At 43.9% G+C, this 24,554-nt stretch overlaps 3 protein-coding genes across 14 annotated transcripts in view; 2 read left to right on the forward strand and 1 right to left on the reverse strand.

The window, feature by feature from the left end:
- The window catches only part of LAMB3 (laminin subunit beta 3), a 171,173-nt gene that overhangs the window by 52,960 nt on the left and 93,659 nt on the right, over window positions 1-24,554 (reverse strand). Inside the window, exon 1 of one of the 9 annotated variants that reach the window (XM_082701787.1) lies at window positions 24,319-24,455. The exons of 7 other annotated variants lie outside the window; for them this stretch is intronic. The gene's annotated coding sequence lies outside the window, so the exon portion shown is untranslated. Of the gene's footprint in view, window positions 1-10,977; window positions 10,997-24,318; window positions 24,456-24,554 lie in introns of those variants that run through there. One more of the 9 variants, XM_082701796.1, reaches the window with a different exon arrangement.
- G0S2 (G0/G1 switch 2) lies at window positions 11,147-12,216 on the forward strand. Its single transcript, XM_082701827.1, has 2 exons — window positions 11,147-11,372; window positions 11,519-12,216. The coding sequence occupies exon 2, from the start codon at window positions 11,537-11,539 to the stop codon at window positions 11,846-11,848; it is 312 nt and encodes a 103-aa protein (XP_082557953.1). The 5' UTR covers window positions 11,147-11,372; window positions 11,519-11,536; the 3' UTR covers window positions 11,849-12,216.
- HSD11B1 (hydroxysteroid 11-beta dehydrogenase 1) overlaps window positions 18,704-24,554 on the forward strand; it is a 64,355-nt gene continuing 58,504 nt past the window's right edge. For 2 of the 4 annotated variants that reach the window (XM_082701820.1, XM_082701825.1), the window contains exon 1: window positions 18,705-18,847. The gene's annotated coding sequence lies outside the window, so the exon portion shown is untranslated. Of the gene's footprint in view, window positions 18,848-24,441; window positions 24,526-24,554 lie in introns of those variants that run through there. The other 2 variants (XM_082701821.1, XM_082701822.1) reach the window with 2 other exon arrangements.

Consider the following 24,554-nt stretch of genomic DNA (forward strand, 5'->3'; position numbering starts at 1 on the left):
TTCTCCAAACCTGGGAGTCATCTCTGACTCCTTTTCTCCTCTAGAGCACTAAGCCTTCCAGTTTTACCTACAGTGCATCACTCAAATCTGTCTCCCTCTATCCCCATTACTTATGTCTTAGCCCAGTCCCTCACTGCCTGAATTACCCTAGCAACATCCCATTCTTTGCCTCTACTCTCACTCCACTCATGCATTCTTCACTCTGCCAATAGTGATCTCCTTAAAACTCAGTCTTATTGAACCATTCTGCTGCCTGAGATTCATCAATTTTTCCAACTGCCTAGAGCATAAGCAATTCAATATAAGACAAAGTGATAGCTGTGATTAGATAATTCAATAGACGATGCATGGTGCTAGCTCTGAGAACACTGCACAAGACAGAGATAGTCCCCACCCTCACAGAGCTTACAGTCTGGTGATAGAGACACACAATAGAGTCATGAAAGGGAAAGTGAGATGGCTGTGGGAAAATGCAGCACAGGAAGCTTCCTTCACCTAAGCATCAAGGAAGGCCTCCCTGAGGCAGTGAGAAGACAGTGACACTTGAAGGATGAGTATAAGTTCATAAGATCAAGGGAAATGGGGGCGCCTGGGTGGCTCAGTGGGTTAAGCAGCTGCCTTTGGCTCAGGTCATGATCTCAGGGTCCTGGGATCAAGTCCCGCATCGAGCTCTCTGCTCAGCAGGGAGCCTGCTTCCCTCTATCTTTCTCTCTCTGCCTGCCTCTCCCCTACTTGTGATCTCTGTCTGTCAAATAAATAAATAAAATCTTTAAAAAAAAAAAAAAGATAAAGGGAAATGATAAGTGTTCCAGGTAAAGAGAACAACATGTGGAAGGATCTTGTGAAAGATCCAAAACAGTGTGGCTGGCATCAAGAGAGCAAGGGTTGAGGGACATACAATGAAACTGGAAAAACAGACAAGGAAAAAACCATGGGTGAACTTATACACCATGCTAAGGGATCCACTGAAGGGTTTTAAAGAGAAGAATGACATGACACGGTTTTCTTTTTTTCTTTTTTCTTTTTTTTTTTTTTTAAGTTTACATTGGATTGGATTGGATAGTTCAAGACCCAAGGCAGAGAGACAAATTGTGAGACCACAGCAATAGTCCAAGAAGATGATGAGGTCTTAGACTAGGAGGGTGGCAAGGGAGATAGAAAGCAAATAAAGTCAAGAGATATTTAAGATGCAGAATGACAAGTCTTGGATGACAGAGAAAGGAGAAAAGGACAGCTCCGAGGCTTAGGACTGGTCTACCAGATAGATGAGGAAGTCTAGATGAAGCAAGACGGTGGTACAAATTTGGGGGGTGGAAATACTGACTTTGGCTTCAGACATGGAAAGTTTGGTAGCTTTCCAAGTCAAGATGTAGGAGGATATCTTCCTGGGCAGGAAGATACAGAGGTCTAGAGCTCTGGCATGTACGTCATCTGCACAGAGGCATAATGGAAGCCTCACAAGTAAACTAAATCACCTAAAGAGACTATGTAAAGTTTAAAAAGAGGTTCCAGGACTGAGTCCTGAGAACTTCTGATATTTAGAGGTCATATACAAGGCAAATGGATGAGGAAGCTGGGTAGCTCAGTTAAGTGTCTGATTCCTGATCTCAATTCAGTTCTTGACCTCAGGGTCATGAGTTCAAGCCCCACACTGGGCTCCATGCTAGGCACGGAGTCTACTTAAAAAAATTTTTAAAGGCAAAAGCGAGGGGAGAAAAAGAAAAAAGCTAAGGGGTGTCCAGAATAGAACAGGAGGAAAATTAGCATATGACACAGAAGCCAAGGAGAATGTCTTTCTAGAAGAAGGGAGTGGTCAATAGTTCCTGACACCACATATGTTGGCAATCATTTAGGTATTGTTCATTATGGCTCCTGCCTATTACTTCCTCCTGATTTCCTGCCATTTCCCAAAACCCATCCTTTATGCTCTGACTCCAGTCTTGCCTAACTTCTCTTGGACCATGCAACATATTCTCATGCATCCCATCCTTTTTATATGCAGTCCTCTCTCACTCCAGGCCTCCCCTAACCCTGAACCCCCACTCCCTCCCAGAGTCACCTGGTAAACATTATCCATCCTTTAATACCCTCAGGTGCTCAGGCATCACCCACTTTTAGGCCTTCCTTGGTCAAGGAATCCCCAAACTAAATCAATGAATATATTTCTCATTCTATTCTATTTGTTTAACTGGTGTCTATTTCTATTATTGTGCTTATCTCAGTATACTGTAATAACTTACTTAATGTCCGAGACCTCTACTTGACTATGAGTCTCAGGAGGGCAAAAACAGTGTTGTATTGTATTCTGCTTTCTGTAACTAAATACAGTATCAGATACATGGCAGACTTTAACAAATATTTTTGGACCTTATCCCTGCCTGTGTGTCACCTAGGGAATGTGAATGACCTGGGCCCGGGGATAAAAGACCATAGGAATGGCTGACCTGAGCAAGAGGCAAAGACAACAGAATAATGACTGAATCATTCAACAGAATAATGTCAATCAACAATCAACAGAATAATGACTGCTTTCATTCGTGTCAGCCTGCTAAGCCCTTTCCAGTGCTCCAGTTCATTCAGGCTTCCTCACACCTCATTTAATAGGTGTGATCATCACCCTCACTTTACAGATGATGAACAAGACTAGAAAAGCTAAGTCACTTGTCCAAAGTCAGACGCTGGTAAGTGGAGCCAGGTCTTGAACAAACCCAAGTCTATCTGACTCCAGAGCCCTATCCTCTTAAGTCGCACTGGCATTTGAGCTTCGGGAAAATTCTCTGCTGATTTTAACTTGCAGAGTAGAGTAGCGAGATTCAGAAGTGGGACAGGGGTTGTAGGGTGCTACTGTTCGGGGCACACGCCACGTGGTTCAGCAGATGGTGGCTCCGCTCAGCCAGAAGCCATGAGGGACTAAAGCAAACTGTCTACAAGGAGTCTGTTCACCAGTGTGGATTTGTCAAGGCCCCGGAGTCCCAGGAGCAGGCTGGAGGAGCACCCCAGAGTAAGCCAATCGCTGCAATGTCAGACACTAAGCTGGGAATGCAAGTGAAAGGTGAGAAAGCCAGAGTGGAAGGAACCAAGCCAAGCTGTGAGGTCTTGGGCAATCTTCACCCCCAGGCTCCATGCCAAGGACAAGCCACTGTGCCTAAAATAACCTCCCCAGAGAATCTGATCATTTTGCAATCTCTATCTCAATAGTGACTTTCAAGTCAATGGAACTAGTATTGATTAAGCCCCTATTATACGCTACACCATGAAAGGTACAAAGATCTGGTCTTTTATGGAGGCACGGCAAGCCCACAGGGAACAGTGAAAGAGCTGTATAAACAGCACACAACACAGTGCCGACCTGTGCAGGACAAGCCATAAAGGCAGCTGAAATTCACAGAAAAGAGAGATCAGGGTGTGCTGCTGGCTTCCTGGAGCACATGAATGGGAGAAAGGAAGACAGAGTGGAATGAGAATAGCATTTCAGGTAGGAAGAAGATTATGAGCAAAGGTGAGGCAGCTGAAATGAGAATGGACTGTTTCTCTGGCCATGAGAAACCCACCTGTGGAGCAAAGGATTCTTGTTGGAGAAGAATGAAATATCAAGTCAGATGAGTAGAGAAGAGCAGATCATATAAGTCTCAGATTCCAAGAATACCAATCAAGTAAATCCAATCTGCAGAATCCGGGAGTCCAAGGAGGCAATAAAAAAATGATCCAGGCTTGGGGCACCTGGGTGGCTCAGTGGTTAAAGCCTCTGCCTTTAGCTCAGGTCATGATCCCAGGGTCCTGGGATTGAGCCCCACATTGGACTCTCTGCTCAGCAGGGAGCCTGCTTCCCCCCACCCCGCCCGCCTGTCTCTCTGCCTATTTGTGATCTCTCTCTCTCTCTCTCTCAAATAAATAAATACAAAATAAAATCTTTTTAAAAAATAATCCAGGCTTTAAGCAGGCAATCAAGAATAAAAATTTAGGCATCCCAGGAGAATTCTACTGAGCATTTAAAGAGGAATTAATTCTTATTCTCCTGAAACTGTTCCAAAAAGTAGAAATGGAAGGAAAACTTCCAAACTCATTTTATGAGGCCAGCATTACCTTGATCCCAAAGCCAGACAAAGACCCCATGAAAAAAGAGAACTACAGATCAATATCTTTGATGAACACAGAGGTGAAAATTCTCACCAAAATACTAGCCAATAGGATCCAACAGTACATTAAAAGGATTATTCGCCATGACCAAGTAGGATTTTATTCCAGGGCTGCAAGGTTGGTTCAACATCTACAAATCAATCAATGTGATACAATATATTAATAAAAGAAAGAACAAGACCCATATGATAGTCTTAATAGATGCTGAAAAAGCATTTGACAAGGTACGGCATCCTTTCTTCATCAAAACTCTTCAAAGTGTAGGGATAGAGGGTACTCACCTCAATATCATCAAAGCCATCTATGAAAAACCCACAGCAAATATCATTCTCAATGGAGAAAAACTGAGAGCTTTTCTGCTAAGGTCAGGAACACGGCAGGGATGTCCACCATCACCACTGCTATTCAACATAGTACTAGAAGTCCTAGCCTCAGCAATCAGACAACAAAGAGAAATAAAAGGCATCCAAATCAGCAAAGAAGAAGTCAAACTATCACTTTTTGCAGATGATATGATACTTATGTGGAAAACCCAAGAGACTCCACTCCAAATCTTCTAGAACTTGTATCAGAATTCAAAAAAGTGTCAGGATATAAAATCAATGCACAGAAATCAATTGCATTTCTATACACCAACAACAAGACGGAGGAAAGAGAAATTAAGGAGTCAATCCCATTTACAACTGCACCCAAAACCATAAGATACCTAGGAGCAAACCTAACCAAAGAGGCAAAGAATCTGTACTCAGAAAACTATAAAGTATACTCACCAAAAAAAATGGAGGAAGACACAGAGAAATGGAAAAATTTTCCATGCTTATGGATTGGAAGAACAAATACTGTGAAAATGTCTATGCTACCTAAAGCAATCTACACATTTAATGCAATCCCTATCAAAATACTACTCATTTTTTCCAAAGAAATAGAATAATCCTAAAATTTATATGGAACCAGAAAAGACCTCGAATAGCCAGAGGAATGTTGAAAAAGAACACCAAAGTTGGTGGTGAATCACAGTTCCAGACTTCAAGCTCTATTACAAAGCTGTCATCATCAAGACAGTATGGTACTGGCACAAAAACAGACACATAGATCAGTGGAACAGAATAGAGAGCCCAGAAATAGACCTTCCACCCTATGGTCAACTAATCTTTGACAAAGTAGGAAAGAATGTCCAATGGAAAAAAGACAGTCTCTTCAACAAATGGTGTTGGGAAAATTGGACAGCCACATGCAAAAAAAATGAAACTGAACTATTTTCTTACACTATACACAAAAATAGACTCCAAATGGATGAAAGACCTCAATGTGAGGAAGGAAGCCATCAAAATTCTTGAGGAGACCACAGGCAGCAACGTCTTCGACCTCAGCCACAGCAATTTCTTCTTAGAAACATCGCCAGCCAATGGCAAGGGAAGCAAGGGGAAAATGAACTATTGGGACTTCATCAAGATCAAAAGCTTTTGCACAGCAAAGGAAACAGTCAACAAAACCAAAAGACAAATGACAGAATGGGAGAAGATATTTGCAAATGACATATCAGGTAAAGGGCTAGTATCCAAAATCTAAAAAGAGCTTATCAAATTCAACACCCAAAGAACAAATAATCCAATCAAGAAATGGGCAGAGGACATGAACAGACATTTCTGAAAAGAAGATATTGAGATGGCCAACAGACACATAAAAAAGAGCTCTACATCACTCAGCATCAGGAAAATACAAATCAAAACCACAATGAGATACCACCTCACACCAGTCAGAATAGCTAAAATTAACAAGTCAGGAAATGACAGATGCTGCGAGGATGCAGAGAAAGGGGAACCCTCCTACACTGTTGGTGGGAATGCAAGCTGGTGCAACCACTCTGGAAAACAGCATGAAGTTTCCTCAAAAAGTTGAAAATAGAGCTACCCTACGACCCAGCAATTGCACTACTGGGTATTTACCCTAAAGATACAAATGTAGCGATCCGAAGGGGCACATGCACCCGAATGTTTATAGCAGCAATGTCCACAATAGCCAAACTATGGGAAGAACCTAGATGTCCATCAACAGATGAATGGATAAAGAAGATCGAATATTACACAGCCATCAAAAGAAATGAAATCTTGCCATTTGCAACGACGTGGATGGAACTAGAGTGTATTAAGCTAATAGAAATAAGTCAATCAGAGAAAGACAATTATCATATAATCTCTCTGATATGAGGAATTTGTAAGGCAACATGGGGGGTTTGGGGGGTAGGGAAGGAAAAAATGAAATGAGATGGGATCAGGAGGGAGACAAACCATAATAGACTCTTAATCTCACAAAACAAACTGAGAGTTGCCGAGGGGAGGAGGGTGGGGAGAGGTTGGTTGGGTTATGGACACTGGGGAGGGTATGTGCTTTGGTGAGTGCTGGGAAGTGTGTAAGCCTGACGATTCACAGACCTATACCCCTGGGGCTAATAATACATTATATGTTAATAAGAAAAATTTTTTAAAACAAAGAAAAAGAATAAAAATTTAATTTTAAGATTTATTTGGTTGTAGTGTCTGAAATAGAGTACAGAGAAGAAAACTAAAGGGGAAAAAAAAGAAGAAGAAGAAGAACAGCAACAACAACAACCACAACAACAACAAAAGAGAAAAGAAAACTATCGAAAAACAAAAAACAATGGAATTCCTGGCTGGCTCAGTTGGTAGAGCATGCAACTTTTGATCTCGGGGTTGTTGGGTTCAATCCCCATGCTGGACACCGAGCCTACTTAAGAAGAAAAAATGAAAAAGAAAAAGCCTGAATGCTTCTTTGAGCATCTGCTAAATGTCTACATGCAAATCCAATAAACACGGTCCCTTCCTGCCAGTCCAATGGGGAAGACATTCATTAATCCCATAGATACCTTTTAAGGACCTACCATATGCCAAGGATCATAGGAGGTTCTGGAGACACAGTGAAAAGCAAAATACAATTCCAGCCCTCATGAAGCTTGGCGGCCCTCACTGGTGGCTCCAATGAGCATGGAAAAGAAATAAAAGCAAAGCAATAGTTCTATCCACATAAATTCAGGTACTAAGTGCTAGGAAGAAAAATAAAGCAGGGCACTGGGTAGGGCACAGTGAGACAGAATGGTCAGGAAAGGCCAAAAAAATGCCACAGTGTTTGAAGCCCAGAGAACAGGTACAGTGGAGATGCCCCTGCTAGCAATAAGGATACATGAAAAGGTGAGTTAGTTTGTAAGAATACATAGAATACGGAACATCTTTTATTTTTTAATTTTTAATTTTTTATAAACATATATTTTTATCCCCAGGGGTACAGGTCTATGAATCGCCAGGTTTACACACTTCACAGCACTCACCAAAGCACAGACCCTCCCCAATGTCCATAATCCCACCCCCCTTCTCCCAACCCCCCTCCCCCCAGCAACCCTAAGTTTGTTTTGTGAGATTGAATCACTTATGGTTTGTCTCCCTCCCAATCCCATCTTGTTTCATTGATTCTTCTCCTACCCACTTAAGCCCCCATGTTGCATCACCACTTCCTCATATCAGGGAGATCATATGATAGTTGTCTTTCTCCGCTTGACTTAGAGAATACGGAGCATCTTAATTAGAGTGTGTTAAGCTTGTGATAAAAGCAACAGATCCACATAGAAATGTCTAGACTCTGGAACTCTAATCCAGAAGCAGACAAAAGTTGGACATGTAGATTCAAAAATCATCCATTGATATTTGAGAGATAAAACCTCTCCAAAAGTAGTGTACATGAAATGAAAGTAACTCAAGAAAAAAAAAATGAGGAGTTTCAGATTTACAAATGATTTTATCTTGTCTCCTATAATGGAGGATCCTCCCCCTCCAGCCTCCTATTATACCCATGTGGGCAGTGACTTTGGTAGGCGGCAAAGAGCTGGTAACAAAGTAATGCTATTACTAGTGTAGGCTCATAGACAACCAATCATCCAAAAGGTCTCTGTCTCCTGTTCCTTCAGTTCCCAAGGCACAGCTGTGGGGTAGCTCTCTCTCTCTCCTGCACTCACACCTGCTGCCCCTCTGCTCCTCTGCAGGTGGCTCTGGGTGTTTGTTTTAGTGTTTGGGAGAAAGGGATTTGGAAAGCAAAATAAATTTTTTTTTTTAAGATTTTATTTATTTATTTGACAGAGAGAGATCACAGTAGGCAGAGGCAGGCAGAGAGAGAGAGGAGGAAGCAGGCTCCCTGCTGAGCAGAGAGCCTGATGCGGGACTCGATCCCAGAACCTTGAGATCATGACCCGAGCCGAAGGCAGCGGCTTAACCCACTGAGCCACCCAGGTGCCCGCAAAATAAATTTTAAACTGGCCTTTCCTACCTTCCTAGAAATGGCACAACTAAATGTTAGGATAGACTCAAGGGTCGGGTGACCAGCTACCCCAATTAGCCCAGAGCTGTCCCAGTTTCAACCCTGTGAGTCCTGCACTCAGGGAAACCCCTCAGCCCTAGACACCCTGAAATGGTTGATTACCCTACAGCTGGTCTGACCTGCATGATGCAACATAAGGCTTTCCATCTCTAAAGTGACATCAGCACTGTTAAAGCACGTGCTTAGTTTCCCAAGCCCTATATAACCCTCTACCCAAGAAGCTGGATTCTCTTTTCCCACCTAGACAGAGGAGCCATCAGAAATTCCTAAACACAAATTGATCCTGGATTCTTCAGCCTTCTATTCCCACCACCTCTTCCTCAGCTCCGGCTACCACCTAAACCAGAAACACCAAATGCCCTGGCACCCCCAATCTGTACCACCTGCTGCTCTGTCTGCACAGCCCTGGCCAGCCAGCTGGTGGGGTCGGGGGTCAAGGTCAAAGTCATATTATCAAAGAGGGAAAGAGGGGAACTCATCCAGGTAGTAATGTGCTCTACCACAGTAAATCACAAAAAAGGGGAACCCCGGATAAATTACAGTCTGCTGACGGTGGAAGGCACGTGGATTTCTTCTTTGAGTTATAGAAATACCGGAAATGCTTACGATGGAGTCAATTTCAGGTCAGCTTTGGAGTTTTGCGACCAATGCTGGGCTAACTCACCTTCAGAGAAGGAACCAAGTGAAAGCCCCGATAATAAGGTATATATTATATACGCTTCCAGAAGCCACAGTGTTTGGCACACTCACAAATCTTGAGGTTTGCATATCATTTCTGCCAGGTTATTAGAGACTTCTTCAAAATGTTAAGAAAGAATCAAAGAAAATGCCAAGACTGGGGCACCTCGGTGGCTCAGTCAGTTAAGGTCATGATCCCAGGGTCCTGAAATTGAGACCCCCATCAGGATCCTGCTCAGCAGGGAGTCTGCTTCTCCCTCTCCTTTTGCCCCTCTCCCCTTCTTGTGTGAGCTCTCTATCAAATAAATAAATAAAATCTTAAAAAAAAAAAAAAAGAAAGAAAAGAAAATCCCAAGATTGATATTAATCTCAACTTGGTCCTTTGTTGCAGAAATTTCCTGTCTGACAACATTAAAAGAACAATAAGCAGTGTTCACCAACCTGTAGGAATAACCTCTATTTGGCCCCATGTCAACTTGACTGCTTAGGTTCTGACTAAAAGGCAGAATTTTACAAAAGCTGCTTAACTAACCTTGCCCACACAAATCTTACTACCGTAAATGCTAATAGCCAAGGCAAAGGGTAGCTGGCAGGGTTGTCTTTTTTAACTAAATTGTCAGGGAAATTGCCTCAGCCTCCACCCCCAAAAAAGGTTACTGTTAAAATATGCAAGGACTCCAACACTTGATCTTTGAAACAGCCCCTTTCCCTGTCCCTACCCACAGGAGGCTGTTGCAAGATTGCATCACTGACCTTCACAAATTTTCTGGCCAGTCTGATTTCTCTCTCCTCCCCCTAAGTGCTGGCAGCCCTTTGGCCCACTTGCCTCTGCTTTTCACCTCTAGCTAGTTAACTCTGGTAAATGGATAACCAAAGCTAAATCATTGCACCCTTCACCCCATAGGAATGATTTTAATCCCAGCCAAAATGTATCTTTCTCCCGTCCCTTGCTTCCAAGAGTGATTTTTTTTTTTTAAGTCCTACTTAACCTACTTAAATAATCTCTTCACCTAACCCAGGCTTGAACTAAGGACCCCAGACCCAGAATCACACCCTCTTCAACTGAGCCAGCCAGCACCACCCCCTCCCGCCAAGAGTTCTCTCTCCAGCTCTTACCCAAACCCTCTGCTCTTACCCTTCTGCCCGTTTCTAGGAGCCAGCACAGTGGCGTTGCACCCCCAGACCCAGGGAAGTGGCAAGCATTCACTGAGAGCATGAGCTATTTGCATTCCAGACCCCCAGAAGAAACTATGGACAGTCCCCTTCCATCTTCTCTGCCCTGTAACCCACAGCTGCACTTCTCAAGTAGGAGTGGAGATAATTTGGATTTAATGATACCCAGAAGTACATATTCAAACAGGCGCAAGCGCAGAGAGAGGCATCACACACACACACCTGGGTAAAAGGGCACCCTCAATAAGTAGTAATCTATCAAGTGACCCTATTAGGGCTAGCACCTGTGAGTAAAACCAGTCAAGCCGGAAAGAAACACAAGCATGTACAGAGCCCTGAAACCTGGTTCTGCTCCTTCCAAGATCCCTCCCCCTTGCCTTCTCCCCTCCAGTCCCCACACCTGTGGGAAAATGACAACACTTAGGAATAAAAACCAAAGAACTTCCGGTTAGGTAGAAGCCCCCCCCCCCCCCGCCTTCCCGCGATATCCTCATTAGGGGTCCCTCACAGGCCACCCAGGGCAAGGAAAGCTGGGCCACCCACCCACACTAAGGAAGAGTCACATGGGGTGTGTCCGCACTACCTCCCAGGGCTCCGGGTCCTCACTGGAGTGTGCACCCGGAGGGGGACCTCCTGCGACCCGGCAGCCCCCATCCCCGCACGCCCGCCGCGGTCTCCCCTGCATGGGACTCCCAGCTTCAAGACCCAGGCGTGCACAGCTCCTGGCCGCCCCCACCTAGGTCCTTCCCCGCCCCTACCCCGCCCCCCCTACTTCCCCCTCCTTCCTCTGGCGCTAGCGGCGCTGGCCCCGGGCCAGGGGAGCCCGGGAGGCGGGTCTCGGAGGAAAAGATATAAGCGGCCCCGGGGCACCGCCGAGGTGCCAGCTGCGGAGTCTCCACCTGGAAGAGCCGCGGCTGCGTAGGAGGAGAACGCAGAGGCCGGCCAGACCCCCTCACGCGCTGACCGCTCGCGCTGCCTCCTGATCGCGCTGCGCCCCCAAGGTGAACCCCGCGGGAGAGAGTGCGGCGGGGCGGGGTCCGGGGCGGGCCCCCCTTCCTGCGGGACAGCCGAGTGAGGGGAGCTCGGGCAGGCTGGAGCCATCCTTCCGTGGCTGACGGTCCCCTTTCCTGCGTCGCCCCTTCCGCAGGTCACCCCCGGCCCCGAGATGGAAACGGTGCAGGAGCTGATCCCGCTGGCCAGGGAGCTGATGGCCCAGAGGCCCAATCGGAAGGTGCTGAAGCTGTACGTGCTGGGCGGCGTGCTGGCCTTCGTCGGCATGGTCATCGGCCTAGTGGAGACTGTGTGCAGCCCCTTCACCGCCGCTAGCCGCCTGCGGGACGAGGAGGCGGCGGTGGCCGAGCTCCAGGCGGCCCAAGAGCGGAAGAGCCTAGCGATCCAGACCCTGCGGGAGAAAAGCAAGCAGCAGGAGGCCGTCCTCTGCAGCCGCACGCTCTCCATCCGGCAGCACGCCTCGTAGGACCCCTGGGAGCCCGCGGAGGGAGGGAAGAGAAAGCCGGAGTTCGAGAAAGAGGGCGCGTGTAGGGTCGGGCTCAAGGGGGAAAGAGCAGGAGTCCTGTGCTGTTTGGACTTAGATCTGAGAAGCCACCCGCTTCCAGACCTGAACTACCACACGGATCCACCAAAAGGAGTTTGGGATTAAGTGTTGCTGCTGTGCAGCATTGCAGGATAACATGTCCAAAATTACGTGTCTTCGAGCTTTCTGAGTGCATCCACCGTTTTGCACTAGGGTGGAAGGCGGGGAATGCTTTTTATATTCTTGTTATTATTATTAATTATTACAGTGACCACCATTTTGCATTTTGAAATAAAACTCGTTTTATACTATGTCTCAGTATCTGATTCCTGAGGGGCCTGTTTCCCTGTGGCGGACAGCAGAGAGGGTAAGCATGCTGGCAGAGGGGGTCTTAGCTGAGCCCTGTGGGGAGAGCAGCTACCTGAGCCGCAGGCAGCATTTGCTTCACTGTCAGGGACTCCGATACTCATATTGCGTGCTTATAAGTATATGGAGGATTCATTTTTTTTTCATGTTAGGGGAGGCAGAAAAAGTTTTATTAAGTCCCACCAGGCTTCGCATTTTAGGATCAGAAGATAAATCAGCTTGTGAGCTACAGTATACTAATAGCACATACTGATTAATTCAAGGCAAAAAACCTATTTGCCATCTCATACCTGACTAGAGTCTCCTTTGACTGATACCTCTTTCTTCCTGTTCTTTTTTTTTTTTTTTTTAAGATTTTATTTATTTGACAGAGATCACAAGTAGGCTGGGGTGGGGGGTGGAGAGCAGGCTCCTTGCTGAGCAGAGAGTCCCATGCCAGGCTTGACCCCAGGACTCTGAGATCATCACCTGAGCAGAAAGCAGAGGCTTAACCCACTGAGCCACCCAGATGCCCCTTTTCCTAACTGTATTATAACAGAAAGAGAGAGAGAGGAAAGAAAAAAAAAAAAAAAAAAAAACTAGCTAGCTAGTCAGAAGACAAGGCAAGGTCCCAAGAATGCCCAAATGGATGTCTGGCTCTACCCAGCCTTCCTCCTCCTCAACTCAAATCATAGTAAGAAGCTCTAGGTCAGAAAGAGAAAAGACAGGCTATCTCCCATCTGAGTCCTCTTCCTCCAGGAACAGAGTATAATCTTGTGATCAAGTTCCTTGTCCTCCTCTTCCTCTCTAATGTTCATAGAAATTATTAAGTCCCAGGCAAATAATCGGTTCTTAGTAAATACTTGATGGCTCAGGTAATCTATTTATGAAGTCAGAGACTGATTCTCAGAGGAGGAGCAATTTGGTCCCCCCAGGAGACATTTGAAAATGTCTGGAGACGTTTCTAGTTGTCTGGTAGGGAGAGGGGGGCACTGTTACTAGCACCTAGGGAGTAGAAGCCAGGGATGCTGCGAAACAGCTTCTAATACACAGGACACCCACCCACAACATAGCACTCCCTGGTCCAAATGTCAATCAGTAGGGCAGAGGTCCAGGAGCCCTGGGTTAAAGGAAAGGAAGGAAAAAGGTTTGCTTAACAGTTTCAGAATCAAGGTTTTGAGGCCGTCTCCAGGGACTGTAGTAGTTATCAATAGCAGTCCCTCTCCTCGCACAGGGACAAAAATGGCCCTATCCTGCCTGGCAATTTTATCATCAACCTAGAAGTGACAGAAGGTATACATATCATTTCTGTTAGTGAGGTTGTAGAGTCAGGATTCAAAATGACTCAACAGATTGGAAGCACAGTTGAAACTGAACGGAGAAGATACAGTACAGAATTAGTTCCAAAAATCCACTTGCATGGCCCCAGAATTATGAACGCTTGTTCTAGCAGCGGATCATATGAAAAAGACCTAGCTGTTTCCACTGATTACAAGCTCAATATAAGCTAACAAAGGTCTGCCAAAAACAAACAAACAAACAAAAACAAGAACTCCTAACATCTTATTAGTAGGAGTGGTATGTCCAGAAAAGGGGACAAGGAGGTAGTTTTATTTTACTTTACAATCTGGCAGGTGGAAAACCAAAAAAGTTAAGAGAATCCATGGATTTGCTGAGGTTTGCATTCGGACTCCTCCATTAGCTCTCTTTAAGACCTTGGACAAGTTACTTATAAACTCTCTGCCTCAGGTTAATTAAGTTAAGCACCATCTATAAAATAGTGCCTCCGTAGTGATTATTTTTGAGAATTAACTGAGACAATGCACGTGAAGTACTTATGCAGGTACCTAACAAACAGTAAGCTTTCGGTCAATGATAGTTGTTATATTTCAAGAGAGACCTTGACAAACAAAAACTACTTGGATCAGAGGGACTTGAGCATATAAAAATCCAAGAACCCTGTCACATTTGGAACAACTGAATAGAGGAATAGAGAAATTCCAATGCAACCCTGCCACATCCTTACCTCCAAATAGTTGAACGGCAGCCATATTGATCCAATAAATAGACTTATTTTATGTGGCTTGAAAACGCAAAACTAAAAGCAAAAAGAAGTACAAGGAAGCAGTTCTTAGGTCATTAAGAAATCAGAGTCATTAAAAGCTAAGGAGTTTCCTTATGATGTACAGTAAACTCATTACTAAAAGCATGCAAGCAGAAGTTGGAAATAAACTGGAAAGGAGATTTCTGAGCCTGGAAAGGAGATTGGGCTAATGACCTCTGAGGTCCCACCCAATTATAAGATGCTGGGATTCTACTTGGTACAACTACCAAAGAGGGGGTATATTTCCTATTCCAGCCTGTTTCTCTGAACCCATCCCTCCGCCCCCGACACACACACCCACTCTGTGTTTCCAATGCCATTTTGTTCTTTTTCTCAGCATGTTGACAAATATTTTCCTTCTTACTAAATGATTATTAAAAATAATGAATTTATATGTTAACTAACTATAATGTAAATAATAATAACAATAATGAATTTGATTCCAAAAAAAACCTCTTTCCCAATTAAGTTCATCCTCCAAAGGCTTTTGCCTCTTAGAAAATACCTTAACCTGGGGTTGCCTGGGTGGCTCAGTGAATTACACCTTTGCCTTCGGCTCAGGTCATAATCTCAGGGTCCTGGGATTGAGCCCCGCGATGGAGCCCCACATCAGGCTCCCTGCTCAGCTGAGAGCCTTCTTCCCACCCCCCATCCCATCTCTGCCCCTCTGCCTCCTTGTGATCTCTCTCTCTCTGTAAAATAAATAAATAAAGTATTTTTTAAAAAATACGTTAACCTGGTGGTTGAGCCTAATGGTTATCAAACTTTGTCATCGTGCAACACTTAGAAGTCACCTTGTTCATTATAAAACTTGGATCTATTAATAGAGATAAATATGTAATTTTGTGTTATATTAGATTCCAACTTGTACTATGTTTTAATGAAAGCACATAGTTGGTATCAACTGTGAGAACACTAAAAACTTGCCACATCTTTTGGACAAATCTGATTTTTCTATAACCATGGTCTCCACAACTAGTCTAAACCCACTGGCTCCATCAATGGCAACTCACCTCAGTGGACACACTCTTACAAGCCAACCAACCAGTGACAGACCATCACGACCAAGGGCCAACCAACCGGGAACTGAAACACCCCATAAATACATTTCAGAGTGCCAGGCAGTCAAACCAAAAGTATGCATATATATAATATGCCTATAGGTGATGTCCGCCCACTTAAGCCTGAGAAAGTATGCCAATCTCTGAATTTTGTGTTTCCCAAAACCCAACAAGTATGATTCCTAGGTTCCTTGTACCCAAACTCTATTTGCCCTTCATACCTGCTGCCAGCTAAGTCAGTCCCAAGGACTGTCTGAACTCCAGTGGTTTCAACTGAGTTCTCACCACTTCTATGATTTGTAACCAAGTAGGCCTCTATAAAATCATCAGTCTTTGTACAAAGTAACTAGATATTTTAGTGGATGGGTGTAGATGCTGATAAATAATCATACCTAGGCCTTTGCATAAGGTCATTAGATATTTTTTTAGGAGGTCTACCACTGAGTCTACCACTGACATCGGTCTCATATATGTCATTAGACCCTTTGTGTGGAGGTATATCATTTGATAACTATTTGTGTCATTAAACTGCTTATTCCCCTGCTGCTCACCTTACTTTTGTTTTTGTTTGTCTATATGGTAATGTCTTGTCTTCTGTGTTTTTGTTTCGTTCTGGAATACCTTATTTCTGATATATGTATAAGGGAGTGTTCCAAAGGGAATGGCCCAATAAATCACTAATCCAATCCAAGTTGACCTAGGGGATCATAGCTGGAGATCCATTAGACTGGTGCCCAATTTAGGAAAAGGTAATTGGCCAAACTTAGCTTTGGATCTCCTACAAAACTTACAGGAAAGCATGCTCTGTCTTGTCAATGTGTGAAGGAATACACTTTCAGTCTATATTCCAGGGTCAAACATTGTCAGGTCATTGGATTGCATGGCCCTTTCCTAACCTCTGCTTAGGAAGGGCATGCAAGATACCACTTGCAAGCACACACTGTTGCTAAACAGCCTCTTTTGTCTTTCTGGGTTCTTCTATGTCAAAATTGCAAACTCCTCTTAGAAGAACTCCTCCTTCCCATGTAAAGCTGCACTGTAATCCTAACTCTTATGCTTACTTTGATAAAGGACAAAACCTTTGAGTTAGAACAATGGCCATCATGGAGGAACTTCAACATGTCAAAATCAGTAAATTAATTCATTTAAGAGAAAACCCCAGAATAAACTAATACAGGTTAAGCAGGACTCCAGAAATCAAAAGAATCAATAGTTTGCTTCTTTAATTCATATGCTGAGGCCTAAATAACAAAATTCTAATTCCACTATGGTCTCTCTCAAGGACTCGTGCCTTCTGAAACCCACCCTTATTTCATTTTACTCTTTTTCCACTCATCTTTGCTTGATCTTTTAGATGAGCCATCCTTTCATCAGAATTTTCTCGGGAAAAAAAGCAATCATATTGCAACCTTGCTAAACCAGAAAGCAGTCGTAGAGAAGCTGGGTGAACTGTTTTGAGGGATTTTTGTTTGTTTCATTTCTCGACTTAAATACATTGAATTTTTTTTTAAAAAAAGACCTAATTTAAGCCCTGGTCTAGAGCCATATTAAGAGTTATAATTAAAGATTTTTCTAGACCTAAAGAAGTTGGGTAAACATTTGTTAAATAGGATTTTATTAGGTACGTATTGCTCTGGGCTACAGACTTGTACCAAGTAGTTCAATTAATCCTTAGTACTACAGCTGGAAAAAAATACATAAAAGCAGCAGGGAAGAAGGGAGAAGTTGAAATAATTCAGCCATGTAAAATGAAAGGAAAAAGTGCCTAAAGAGAGCAAGAAAAAATAGAAAATACAGTACAAAAGATAATTCCAGAAGCCTTTCTTTCCAAGGGACGGTGGACGAGGATTCAAAATTATAAATTAAATAAAAATGAAAACAGACTTCAGGAAATTTTCAAAGAGTATGCTGGAGTAGACCCAACAGTTGAAATAAAGGAGACTAGTCTTTTTCAGTTCTCTTTTCTTTCTTTTAATGGGCTCAAATATAAATTAGGAGATTTAATGAGAGGAAAAAATAATTGAAATCCTGAATGTCCGATTTGGGTCTAAGCATTTTCAGAGGGACTTAGAAAGTAAATAAGCTAGAAATCAATAGGAATTATGGTTCTCTAGATAAAACAACTGTCCCCTGAAAGAAAAACAGAACTAAAAAGTCTATCCTCTAAGAATTGGGAGCCTCTAGAGAGGGATACTTACAGTTAGTTATCGCAAGGAGAAACACTGCTGAAAGAAACAATGTCCCATTTGACTAAGAAAGAGAAAGATGATGAACCAAAATCTATCCAGTGATGCAGTTTCAAGGGAGACATTAGCACCCAACAATTCCAGCCCTTCCTCTAAATTTCTGTTCCCAGATCTCAGACACCACCGTGCGACCATGTCAATTATACCCGTCCTCAGGGTGGGCCCATGTCTAGCTTGGCTAACCCTCTACTCCCAGCTTCTACCCTAGTGCCCGGCATGGAGTAAGTGCTCATTAAATATCTGTTGAATGGTGAATAAATAAATGGATAAAGACAGTGAACATTGTATGGGCACACTGTTGTCCATGCCTTAGTCCAAAAGAACGAAACCTCTAAACTGAGGAATGAGCTTCCATCATTAATTGGTGTGAATCAGGCTGGAATGACTGGGAACCCCTACCCCACCTGGATCTCACGGCAGGCTCCTGACTTCCCCTCCACTGTCTACTCCCTGCTCCTATTGATGTGATCACCGTAATTGTTTTTGTCACTTAGATGACTCCCTGAGGAGTTCATAATTGAAAAATGTGCAGATACACACGTCTCACGGAGTACACGGGATCCTAAAGTCTCCTCCGGTGGGGAAGGAGAATGTACTCAAACCCAGTTCTTGTTTCAGTATCTCCCCCTGAGGCAAAGCCAGGGATCTGAGCTGAAGCAAAGAGCTTTTGCTGAGGGTGGGACAGGGGCTCTGCCTTTGTGCCTCTGGCCTGTGTAGAGCTAACAACAGTAATAATAGTAATGGCTAAGTCTCCAGGGCAACCAGAACCCCTTTCAATACTTCCAGCCTGGGGTGCTCTGTCCCTTGGAGAGCCCTGAACCCCTGGGCCTGCTTGCCAGGACTGACCCACTGGTCCGCTCTGGCTTCCCTTTAGGGCTCCTCTCTCAGCACCTCCCAGCCGCAAGCTCTGTCCTAGCAGAAGGCCCTTCTTCCTTGGCCTGGGTTTCACCTTCTTGTATCAGGTGGCAGACCAGCTGGTTCCAGGCCCAAAGCAGGTCTTCTGGCTCCTCCCAGAAACCAACCAACTTCGGAGCAGGAAATCTTGCCCCTCCCCAAAGAGTGGGAAACCGCAGGGAAAGAGAGAGATGAAACAGAAGGGAAGGCAGAGGAGGAGGGAAAGGGAGAAAAGAAGCAAAAGGAAACAGGAGATCAATTAAAAGAAGTCAAATTTGGTTGAAACCTCAAGGTAAGACTTTTTAAAATCACATTATATATAATAGCATCATTATTTGTTCCGGGGCCTAGTACACAGTAGACCCCCAGAAAACTGCTATTGAAATAATGCATCTATTGGAATAAACTGGAGGTCTGGGCTGAAGAGAGATTTCAATGTCAATGCTGGTCAAAAAAAAAAAAAAATGCCCGATGAGATTTGCAATGTGTAGGAGGGAAGATATGATAAGACGCAGATGGAACGGGATGTCTGTTACTGGCACTGGGAGCATTCTGATCATTTTGGGGCAGAAAGTAAAGTTGGAACAAAAAGTTGCAAAAATAGTTCTAAAAGGTCTGCCTGTTCTTTTAAAATTGTACAAAGATTGCAGGTCGTAAGCATTTTTTTAAAAATTGGCTTTCAACCGATGACCGAGCACAAACACCAGGCTGTGTGTTGGGAATTGCTGAGAACGCCGATATCTGCAGGCTACAGCCAGTCATCGGACCCCCCAATATTATTAGTATTGAAACCTGGAGCCTCAAGGGAGGCTCCATTATATCGCAAGAAGTCTGGTTCAACAGACCAAGGGAGGCCAAAAGGTGTCAATCAAAATTCTGCATGTGCTGTTCTCTTGTACCTTACCCCCAATCCAGGCTGACTGCTCAGGGTACAGACCCTCTGAGCCTTAAAAAGGGCCTGTTCAGGGAGAATTCCAAGGCACTTCCTTCTGGTCAGTTAGAGAAACCCAAGGGGAACAGGAAATGCCATTCCCCACCCCCACGATTTACCCAAACCCTCACTTGCCATGGATCGACCAGACCAACCAGAAGGTTGTCGTTGGCCCATGCAGTCACTTGGGGCGATTAAAACAGCTGGACTCGGGCTTTGGACCGGGACTATACACGATGATGATGTGTTTTCACAACAGTTGGTTTTTAAGAGTCCCAGCTCCCCCAACTTTCCCAACAGTGCAGAACAATTCAGAAGGACACATTGGAAGGGTTATTTTTGGTTTTTGTGTTTTTGTTTTGTTTTGTTTTGTTTTGTGCCAGCATTTCTTTTTGGGGTTTGTGTGAGTAAATCCGTCGGAAGCTGAAAGGGCGGGAAGGTAGGAGAGGTAAGAAGTGAGGAATCCCACTTCTGCCTGCTTGCCAAGACTGGAAAAGAATTGCCTTTCCCTCTTCATGATATATGAAAATATCATATGATAGGAAAAATAGATGATATGAAAGTAAAAATCCAAAAATCCTACCTCGCTCTTTATATTAGTATCGGTACAACCAAAAGCTCCCTGCATCCAATTACTGAGCTGGAATAAACCTTAAAGGTAATCTAATTTAATTCCTCTTGTTTGCCAGCTGAGGGGATCAGAGCCAGGACAGAGAAAGGGCCTTGCTCAAGGTCACATATATGTTAGTGGTGGAGAGGAGACTGGAATTCATTTCTCCGGGTCTCACCCTAGGGCACTTAAAAAGACACCCAGACTTTACAGGAAGGTGCCCCAGACACCCAAGAACTCATAAACACCGCATCTGCTGATTAAAAAAATACTCAGTTAAAAGATGCTTAAGTAATCCCCTGCCTAGCAGAATGGGAGAGAAGGAAAGAGTTTCCTAAGAGTTAAGCTTTTCCAGAATCTGTTTTATAACTGTTAGGGGACTAGAGAGAGAGAAAGAGAATGAGAGAGGAAAGATTGAAGGCAGGTTTGTCAGGAGACAACTAGAATATTTTAAATTCCTGCCACGGACCCAGCATTTTGTGTCATTTCTTTATGTAATGTCATTAAATGAGTATCCTCATTTTACAAATAACATTTTTAAAATTGGCTCAAATTCACAGAGGGAATAGGATATTATTATTTCTGTATCTCTCACCAGTCGGCCCAGGCTCACGCTCTGGACTAATGTAGATATTTATAGTCAGTGACCGTTAGGCTCTTACTTGGGCCACTCCCCAGCAGGGACCCTTCTCCAGCCATTTCAACCTACTTGAGGTTCCTCTGCCATGTCATGCTATCTCTAGACTCCTTGCCTGAACACACACAGTCCCCTCTATTGGGGTTGCCCTTTGCCCATCTTCCTCATCTCGGTTAGTTGTATTTCTCCTTCAAAACTTAGCTTCAGGGCCACCTCCTCCCAGGAGCCTTTCCCAGCATCTGGACTGATTTGGACACCCTACTCTGTATTCCTACAGCACCCTTTGCAAACACCCCTATGATAGCATATTATTATTATGTTATTGTGAGCTTTGACTTACCTGCCTACCTTCCCTATAATTAATTATAATTTCTTTGAAGGAAGATACCAAATATTGCTCAGATTTTATTTTCTGGCACCTAGCACAGTCTGGGCATATGCTCGTACTCGTTAAATGTTTGGGGGGGTGAACGGGATGAATGAACAAATGAAATATTTCCCCTCGTGTTCTTCCATTAAAATGATTTAATGAACATTTCATTTCCATGTGCCTGAGTCTCGAATAACTCGGGGGAAACAGATGTGACTATTATAAGCTTCCCATCATGTCAAGCCTGACCAGCTACTCAAAAAAGCTATTTAGGATTAAATGTGGCGGTTGAACAAACATTAATTTCTGCTTCCTGATAAAATGCACTGAGCACAGTAGAAGAATTTACATGCTATAAACCACAAGGACAAGGAGAACTGGAATAGAAACAACGGCAGATGAGAGATGTCAACACTGTTTGGAAGATGAAAAGTGGATGGATGAGTGATAAGTGACTATGCAAAGCTGACACTGCTATGCAAAGAGACTGCTGAAGCCCAAGGGCCCATGATGGGAAGCCCACGAGAGGCCAAAGAGTGCAGGAGAGTGTCAGGGATCGGGCTATCAGGCATCTCAGCACACAGCCCCAGAGATGGGGGTGGGGAGTAGGGGAAATAGGAGACACTCCAGAGTCCCTCTCTTGCCCCCCAGTGAAAAAGGGAAATCGATTTTCTGGAAATACTGGTCAAAGAGGCACCAGGCTCAGGGACGCCGGGCACAGCACGGGGTGGGGTAGGCACAGAGGGAGAAACAGAGGGATTAGAGAAAGATTCAGTTCTGAAAGATGAGATTCCCCAGCCCCTTGCCCTGGCTCAGCTCCCGGACCAGGAACAGCGCAGTTTATCCTTCATCCTACTCAAGCCTGCACTAGGGCAGAAGAATCCAAGATGCCTCCTTGTAGAAAGTGCCCTGTAGAAAGAAGACCACAGACACTGACATTTGGGGGTCCCTCAATGACACTGCCAAGCACTCTCTGGATTACCCTCCGGCAGAATCCAGCAATTGACAAGCCCTGCCCTCACACCCAAAGCTTCCAACAGCCAAGGAACGGGCTCTAAGCATGGAATGAAAGTCTCTGGCATTGAAGATGGAGACTCCAACAAAGTAATCCAGAGAGCAGAGGAAATCATTAACAACAAAAGCCAACACAACATTAAAATTTTCCCAGAGGTAAAAGAAGACAGGGCAACCATGCATAAAGATCAGGAAGCCACTGTTCCAAAAAAAAAAAAAAATTACTGGAGAACAAGAGCTTTTTTTTTTTTAAAGATTCAGTTATTTATTTAAGAGAGAGTGGGAGGGGAGGAGTAGAGAAGAGAGGGAGAACATCACAAACAAACTCTGTGCTGAGTGGGGAGCCAGCCCTATGCTGGGCTTGATCCCACAATCCTGAGAGCACAACCTGAGCTCAAAACAAGAGGCAGACACTTGAACCAACTATGTCATCCAGGCATCCCAAGAAAGAGCTTTTTTTTTTTTTTTTTTAAGATTTTATTTATTTATTTGACAGATCACAAGTAAACAGAGAGGCAGGCAGAGAGAGAGAGGCAGAAGCAGCCTCCCCCACTGAAGCAGAGAGCCCAATGCGGACGCCAAGGCTTGATCCCAGGACCCTGAGATCACAACCCAAGCTGAAGGGAGAGGCTTAACCCACTGAGCCACCCGGGCGCCCCAAGAAAGAGCTTTTTAAAATAAAAATACAACTAGAAATTTCAAAATTAAAATGAAGCACTGGAAGATAGAATTGACAGAATCTCCTGGAAAGTAGGACCAAAAGGGAGATGAAGGGACAAGAATAAAACCCTACGGGGTAAGTCCAAGTTCCCTGACATCTTCTAATAAGAATTCCAAGAAGAGAACAAGAGAAGGTGGAGGGGAATACATTAATAAAAAGATAATTTCTCCAAAATTTCCCATGATGAAAGATTTGAATTTCCACATTGAAAAGATCCACTAGGTGCCCAAAACAATGAGTGGAAGGGAAAAAAAGTGCCTCTCCACAAAGTACATTATTAGAAATGCTAGAACCCCAGGAATAAAGGGATCCCTGAAGTTCTAAAGAGAAGAAAAACACTTCACAAATCAAGGATTAGGAATCCAGAGAGCAATTGGACTTCTCAGTGAATAATACTGGAGCTAGAAACTGAAATGCAGTTCAGCCCAGTCTTCCAATTCCAAGAGAAAATCACCTTCAGTCTGAAATCCTTACCCAGACAAACTGAGTGGAGGGGAATATAAACTAAACAAGCAGACAGAGCTGCCTCACTGGGGTTTACCTGGCCAACGTCTGATGGATTCATGCCACATAAAGATGTTCAATGTGAAATATCACTCCTGCATCCAAGGTGTCAAAAACATTTCTCTACCATTCATAAGGAAGTGAGCCAAGAGAGAAAAAAGGCTGAGTTCCCAGGTGGTCAGCAAAGGGAAAGTCCTAGATAACAGCTTGTCAAGCTCCCAGTTCATACTGGAACAGAATGACTTGGGGCTCCAGGAGGGATGCCTCCAAAGAAAAAAATTAGATTATTCAATGAAATTGACCAATTTATTTGAGTTGTAGAGCTCTTATCAGAGCATTTGGAAAATATGGATGACTCAGTAAGAAAACAAAAATGAGGGGATTATTAACTCCAGGAGGAAAGGGGAGAGAAAAAAAGAAATGCAATCACGGTATATTATACTGCTGTGCTGTAAACAATTGATCATAATAATATAAACACCGACTATTGATTTAATTAAAAATTGTGCTATTATGGTTCTAGGAATCTAAAAGGCAGGAAATGAGCATGTGAGCCTTGTAAGAAAAAGCAAAGTCCTAATATTCCTTAGTAGGTAATCAAATGCACAATTTCTAAAATTGCAAAATCAAGAAACAGCTATGAAAAGATATTGTTTAAAAATATGGAGTTGATTCCCAGAGGGAGGAAAAAGTAAGATTTAAACCAGTGATTGCCTTTGAATGAGACTAGGGCACGGGGAAGGGAGGAACAAGGATCGCTGTTATTCATTATAACCCATTTGGTGCCATGTGACTTTTTAAACCCTCCTCTTGTATTATATTAATAAACAAAAATTATTAAAAAAAGAAAATAAGAGCGAAAATGGCTCAGTCCTAACAGCGGTCTCCCTCGGATTCCATTCTAGCTAGCTGTCAACATGTTGATGCCTGGAGCCTTTAAATTAAGTCTCGAACAAGCTATAGTTAAAGTATTTACCTAATTACCCAGAGCAGCTCACCAGTCTCTCCACATTCACTTCAGAATCGCCTGAGGAGCTTTGTAAAAATACAGATGCCTAGGTCCTGCCCTTGCCGGTTCTGATTCCACCGGCCTTGAGGGGGCCTGGAAACCTGCCCCTAGTTCCCCCAGATGATTCAGTTGCACAGCAAAGGTGCAGCAACCACTGGACTGGAAGCCGAAATTGTGAGTGCGTCTAGGGAGGGGTCAGGGGG

This window comes from Mustela nivalis (genome assembly GCF_964662115.1).
Source record: "Mustela nivalis genome assembly, chromosome: 16".
NCBI lineage: Eukaryota > Metazoa > Chordata > Mammalia > Carnivora > Mustelidae > Mustela > Mustela nivalis.